Source organism: Lacerta agilis, chromosome 3, assembly GCF_009819535.1.
Source record: "Lacerta agilis isolate rLacAgi1 chromosome 3, rLacAgi1.pri, whole genome shotgun sequence".
NCBI lineage: Eukaryota > Metazoa > Chordata > Lepidosauria > Squamata > Lacertidae > Lacerta > Lacerta agilis.
Genome location: NC_046314.1, coordinates 76,166,694 through 76,173,226, shown reverse-complemented (window position 1 = coordinate 76,173,226; position 6,533 = coordinate 76,166,694). Strand labels below are relative to the sequence as shown.

At 44.2% G+C, this 6,533-nt stretch overlaps 1 protein-coding gene across 1 annotated transcript; it reads left to right on the top strand.

Moving 5' to 3' along the window:
• The first annotated feature begins 1,221 nt into the window (after positions 1 to 1,221).
• Positions 1,222 to 5,682, top strand: MAP1LC3C (microtubule associated protein 1 light chain 3 gamma). Its single transcript, XM_033145519.1, has 4 exons — positions 1,222 to 1,455; positions 1,732 to 1,787; positions 2,015 to 2,121; positions 5,291 to 5,682. The coding sequence occupies exons 1-4, from the start codon at positions 1,398 to 1,400 to the stop codon at positions 5,499 to 5,501; spliced, it is 432 nt and encodes a 143-aa protein (XP_033001410.1). The 5' UTR covers positions 1,222 to 1,397; the 3' UTR covers positions 5,502 to 5,682.
• The last annotated feature ends 851 nt before the right edge of the window (positions 5,683 to 6,533 follow it).

Sequence of the window (6,533 nt, the reverse complement as noted above, 5' to 3'; positions counted from 1 at the left end):
TGCCGTTTACCTTCCTACAGCAGTGGTACCTATTTATCTACTTGCACTGGCGTGCTTTCGAACTGCTAGGTTGGCAGGAGCTGGGACAGAGCAACTTACACTGCCAGCCCCTTTTTAAGGAGTAAGTGCAGACTGGAGTGCTTTACACATTTCCATCATAGAATTGTAGAGCTGGAAGGGGCCCTAAGGATCATCTACAGTCCAACCCCCTGCAACGCAGGAATGTGCAGCTGTCCCAAACAGGGATAGAACCTGCAACCACAGTGTTATCAGCACTATCTAACCAACTGAGCTATCCAGAACAAAATAGAAAATTCTTTTCAGTAGCACCTTAGAGACCAACTGTGTTTGTTCTTGGTATGAGCTTTCGCGTGCATGCACACTTCTTCAGAGGATCTATCCAGGATCTTCTACCACCTACAACAAACTGATGGTAAGAAGAAACCTGCTGCTCGGTCCTTTGCGGATTTAGGTGGAAGTCCCACTTCATTCCAGCCTCAAACCAGTGCAGTGTTGTAGCTTTAAAGCCTACACAGTGCTTTCTTGAGGGAATCCTACCTTGACCTGTTCTCAGTAACTTGTAGCAAAACCATTCATGGCGCAGAACTTTCCCGCTTTGCCTGCGCAACATTTCCAAAGAAAGCAACGTCACTGCTAAGGGCGCGATCCTACGTAGAGTGAGATGGGAGTTAACCCCTCTCGACACAGTGGAAGGGGATTTCCTTCAGACTAAACAGGCACAGCAGCCACGGTAGCGGCACGAGAGGAGGAAGCAAGCGATGCAGGCAGCTGTAACCCCTTCCCCACACGAAAGCAAGCTGAAGGAGAAGACCTCCTTGCACCGTTGCAAAGCGCAGCAAATAGGAACTTGCTGCTGGACTTGCAGCCCGATCCTCTTCATGTTTACCCAGAGGTTACTCCCCCCTTGGGTTGAATAGCACTTCCCTCTCTTCAGGTTGCAGCGTGGATCAATGCGGAGCGGTTCCTTGGGTTTATTTTGTAAAAGGCTTGAGCTTCGTGTCACACAGCAAACTATTCCCAAGAAGATCTAAACCGAAGAGCGCCCGGCAGCAACACAGGCCACAGCGCGTAAAACAAGTCATGCGCTGCGGGCGGGGCAGAGACCCCTTCCCACCCTCTAGGTTAGAAACGGTGCCTTCTTTTGGCCGCGAGGCACCCTGCTGCTGCTGCCTTCCCTAACCCTCCGGAGGCCAGCCTGACCCCACCCCTCACCGCTTATGGAGGGGAGGGAGGGCAAGGAACGAGGCTGATGTCACAAGCAGGTCTTTAAAAGGGGGCTCTTTTTAAGAGCGGTACATTTTGACGGCAGCTGATCCGGTGCAGGAGTCGCTGGTTAAAAAAGAGAAAAGAAAGGCAGCCTTCGTTTGAAAGGAAAAATGCAGCCTTTACATAGCTGCCAGCATGTCAGACCGTTTAAACAAAGAAAGAGTTTTGGTAAGTTGTTGCAGACGGAGCCTTTTACCAGCCAACCGGACTCCAATCGGCTGCTCATTTATTTAGAAATAAGATCAACTGGAATAATGTTGGGGGTGCCACGGTGGGCTCTAGCAGCAGGGTGAAGTCTAGGTGTATCAAGCCTATGGGATTCCAGCTGCTGATTTGGACTAGGCTACAGATTGCGCACAAAAGCCTATGCATATGCTTCCGAGTGTGTTCAATGTTGGGCATGCAGAAATGCAGACAATTGATCCTTGCTTTTCTTCTGCATAGCAACCCGAGTTGAAGAAGTTGCAGGCATACGAGGGAAGTTCCCAACAAAAGTCCCGGTAAGTATCTATTCTGTTTCCTTTTCCTTTGCTGATTACTGATAATTGCACATTTTCAAATTATTGAGGATTCTGTGCTTATTTAGTCACTAGCACATTGGCATCAATGGATCATCCTGCCCAGGAAGTATGCTTAGAATTGCTGCCCTAGTTCTTGAGTAGTATTGTGCAGCGTGCTCTGTTGCTACTTTGCTTTAAAATCTGTTTCCTTCTTTCTTAAAAAACAGGTTATTGTTGAAAGGTACCAGAAAGAAAAGTACCTTCCCCTGCTAGACAAAACCAAGTTTCTTGTGCCTCAGGAGCTGACCATGACTCAGTTTATAACTATCATCAGGTATGTAGCAAGGTCTTGATAGGCTTCTAATTTTGTTGACTCTCTGTGCTCCTCTGCCTGCTTCTCTTGCTTGTAACCTATTTTTGCAGCAACACTTCTGAAAGAACTTGGAAACTATGTGATAATATGTACTATATTACTCAGCACATTTCTGTGATTTTTCCCCTCCATGCTTTGATGGGACTCAGATAATTTGCGTTCTCTTGCAAATGATTCCTTCTTGTTTGCACAAGGCTGTGGTAAGAAATCTGCCCACTCCCCCCTGCACACACGCGCACACACACACACACACACACACACTCTATTTTAAGATATATTCTCTTAGTGTTTGTATCATTGTATCAATGGTGATTTAAAAACAACAACAAGAAGAAGCTTGTTGTTCCCAGATTTTAAAAACAAGAAAATCTTTTAGCAAGGCTTTGGATTATTTATTCTAAACCCAGATCTGCTGATGAAACCTCTTGGAGACCAGGTTCCAAAGTGTTCTGCTAGTGTTTGGGAACCCCCCCCCCCGATTACTTGTGACATATTGCAAGCTGCTTTTAAATCCTCCCCAGTTTCAAGAACTGTTTGTTATAGGGGGGGGGGAGGCACACACAGACTGGAGTTCAAGAACCATAACTCCAAAAGTTCTTACGGCACACAGAACTATTTGTGTAGCATGTGTCTGTGTGTTTCATTTGAGTCATAGTATTCCAAGCCTACTCTGTCTGCAACCCTTCTGTCTTGGGGATATAAGCAGCCTGCTATAGGAGACAACTCCTAGGGGCCGTGTGGGTTTCGGCCCCTACAATAAAATATTTGAAAGGGGTTGCCCCCCCCCCAGTTGATGGCGATTTTCATTGAAATGGTGAGTGGGGGGCACTGTATCGTGTGATCACTTATGCAGGGTGGGGCTTACCTGGCCCCCCACAGTATTTTATTCAAGTTGGCACCCCTGGGGCCTGTGTTATGAAGTCCAGCTAATTAAGGTTAGCAGCAGTTGTCCAAGGCCACAGATTGCCCTCCCCAACCCTCACTGCACAAAATCTCTCTCCCCCCCCCAATGCTTTGGCTCAAACCCAGACTGCGTCACATTCAGCCCTTTTTACTCTGTTGTTTTGGAGCTTTTAGAGGTCCTTGGAGAGCTTCAGACAGGGAGCAGCAGTCTGTAAATTTTGTGAGAGAGACCCAGCGCAGATGTGACTCATGCTTTCTAACTACTTGGCACATTACAAAGATCATGGGCATTCTATAGCTGCATGTTACAGAATCCAAGTGGAGAAAAGTAACGTCAGAAGTGGCCCTGAGCTACAGCCTCTCTAAAGTCAGCTTAGGAAATGTGCTACGTTTCAGCAATCTGCCCTTGGTCCTAAGCAAGCGGTCTGACCTCTCTGACTGATACAGTTGTTTGCCTTCTCAGTTCACAACCTTTCCAAGGTGGAGTGAAATACAGAGCAGAGTTCTAGGATTTTTCTAGGATTTATCTTGTAGGATAGCTTTCCTATCCTACAATTCCTATCCTACAATATGTCAGTAGTAGCTTGTTTCCATATAATTTGTTACTGTACATTCTCAATAGTAGCTGATGAAGTTGGCACGTATCCAGTGTTCTGTCCATCCATCCCCTTAAACATTCCACTCACTGGCTTCTTTGTGTGAAAATTAGTACCTTATTAGAAACATACTAAACTTTTTGCAATGCTTTTTTGGGGGGGGTGGAGGAAGCAGAGCAGCGTCTGCTGGTTTCCCTACAAACTACATTTTTTTTAGAAAAATACTAAATGTGTGTATTTGTAACAATATATATTCGTTTGTTTCAGTTAGACAGTGTTGCATCCAAACTGAGAAACTGTGGCTTTAATCTTTTAAACCATAATTAGTTCTGGTTCCAAACTACAGTTTATAATCTGACATAGCTTGGATGTAACTAGAAACTGTGCTTTAACAAGCCCTGAAATCTGTCTAACAGCAGTGCAAGAGAGAATGGATATATAAAGGGGAGGAAGAAGTGCCTGCACATTCCAGTAAACCATGGTTTATTAGACAAATATAATTATATGCTTCTTGGGGGAAGGATGGGACACAAATTTATTAAACTTCTTCTTTGACTCTGCAACAATGTTATGTGCACTGAACCTTCAAGCTAAACCGCTGACAAAATGTAAAGATCGGGAGTTACAGTAAGCAAAAACTTCCCCAAAAGTGATGAGTTTGAATTAGGAGAGGATTTTCTTTAATGGATTTTGTTTGTTCCATCATGTATCATTTGTGGCTATGTATTAAAAGACATCTAGCTTCCACTTTCTGTAGCTGAGGTTAGTACTGCAGGTGACTTTCTCACTCAATCCATAACTTGATGGACCCTAGGGAAACTGTCACGTAAACATGTCTCTTGGAATAATTTAAACTATATATGCTTCATGACATCGTAGGCATCTATAATCAACCTGTTTACTATTTTACTTGGCCTTTCTGAACATCTAAATGTCCCAAAACTTGTCTGAATGGTCACTGATGTGCACAACTGGGTACATGATGGTTGGTTCCCCCTTCCCAATTCCTAATGGATTGTCTTAAATACTGTATATTCTGGCGTATAAGACTACTTTTTAATCCAAGAAAATCTTCTCAAAAGTCGGGGGTCGTCTTATACGCCGGGTGGAGAATCTGTGGTCGAGTATATCTCAAACTCTATATTTTAACTGGAAAAGTTGGGGGTCGTCTTATATGCCCAGTCGTCTTATAAGCCGGAAAATATGGTATCTATTTAAGGAGAATTTGTTTAAAGTTTGCTTACCACCAGCCATCCTATACGTGGAATAAAAGTAGTATCCCCAGTTTTCAGTGGCAAAACTTACACAAGCTGTAAAAATTTCTCCAAAAATCCAGATTCTGGGTTCCCTCACCCTTGGTGGGCCATCTTGATGGACTGAATGAATTTACCCACCTGTCAATCACCCAGTGTCACTATGATGTCGTACAGCCCACTTTTCTTCTGTAGGTGTGAAAACAGTGTAAACTGACCTTGAGTGAAGCCTGCCAATAATAAATGAGCCCAGTTATAAAGTATTATCAAGGGTACAAAATCACTGAGTACATTGTCCTGGATTAGGATTGGACTGGCGTAGCATGAAATAACTTGCACATTTTAAAGACTTTCTCTCTCTTTTCTTTGTTAACCCAGAAGCAGAATGGCGCTGAGTTCTACGCAAGCTTTCTATATGCTGGTAAACAACAAGAGTTTAGCAAGCATGTCTCTAACGCTGGCAGAAGTCTATCAAGATTACAAAGATGAAGATGGGTTTGTGTACATGACTTATGCTTCCCAAGAGATGTTTGGGGGCCTCTTAGCCCCTGGCAAGGGGAAATGTAAGGAATGTCTCCAAAAAACATAAGTGTTCTCTCGGGTGACAGCTATGTGGCTAGACAGCTCAGCTGTGAATCATGCGAGCTGCCTGAAAATGAAAGGTGCTCTCTCTAAATGTGGGCTCCTGTCAAAGGATTCATGGTCCAGGAGTTGGCAAGACCTGACCAAAGAACCACGTGATGGAACAAACCGAAATGAGTGACGCGGACAAGCATTTTGTATTTCGCTCATTTCCTGTCCCCCCAAAAAGAAAAGGTAGCAGGGGATGCACTTCAGTGTTTAAAATAATAATAATAATAATAAATGATGTAACTGCTTTTGAAGGTGGTGTTAAAACCACCACTGGAATACTTGCTTGCTTCCAACTGTGGTTGCATCTCTGGTCCAAAAACAGGTATTTCTGGATGGTCAGCAAACAGCTCCTCTAAATGAGTAACTGTGGTCAGTTTTGAAATCAGTACAAATCTATGGCTATGTCATCATCATCTTCAAGGGGGCACACTCATGCACCAAAGGATGAAGCACACAAGTGCGGAGAATGCCCCCGCTGGGTAAGACCGGTGAAAAATAAAGGGATTTTTAAAACCAGGTCACATGGTCTGGGTAGGAATGATCTGCTTAGCAGCTAAGAATAATCATAGAATCATAGAGTTGGAAGAGACCACAAGGGCCATCCAGTCCAACCCCCTGCCAAGCAGGAAACACCATCAAAGCATTCCTGACAGATGGCTGTCAAGCCTCTGCTTAAAGACCTCCAAAGAAGGAGACTCCACCACACTCCTTTGCAGCAAATTCCAGCAAATAATGTATGCACTAAAGATTTTACAAACTGTTTCAGAGTTACTGTAGCACTCTTTTGATTCCAATCGGTGTTGTTGAGCAGTGCACAACACAGAGCCATAGCTGGCTTTTCTGTGCCCCTGCTCTTGTCTACATATACATCCAGAAGGAATACCCCTAAGGATGGATTTACATTATACCACACACACACAAACCCAAGTGAGTTTTATTGAAAGGGCTGAGGCAATGGCAAGTAATGGGCCTCTTTCAGGCAGGAGTT

Excerpts from the sequence above, each read along its gene's own strand:
- MAP1LC3C (XM_033145519.1), top strand. The coding sequence starts at position 1,398 with ATGCAGCCTTTACATAGCTGCCAGCATGTCAGACCGTTTAAACAAAGA. Across the intron at positions 1,456-1,731 it reads TAAACAAAGAAAGAGTTTTG|CAACCCGAGTTGAAGAAGTT; the intron begins GTAAGTTGTTGC and ends TCTTCTGCATAG. Across the intron at positions 1,788-2,014 it reads AGTTCCCAACAAAAGTCCCG|GTTATTGTTGAAAGGTACCA; the intron begins GTAAGTATCTAT and ends CTTAAAAAACAG.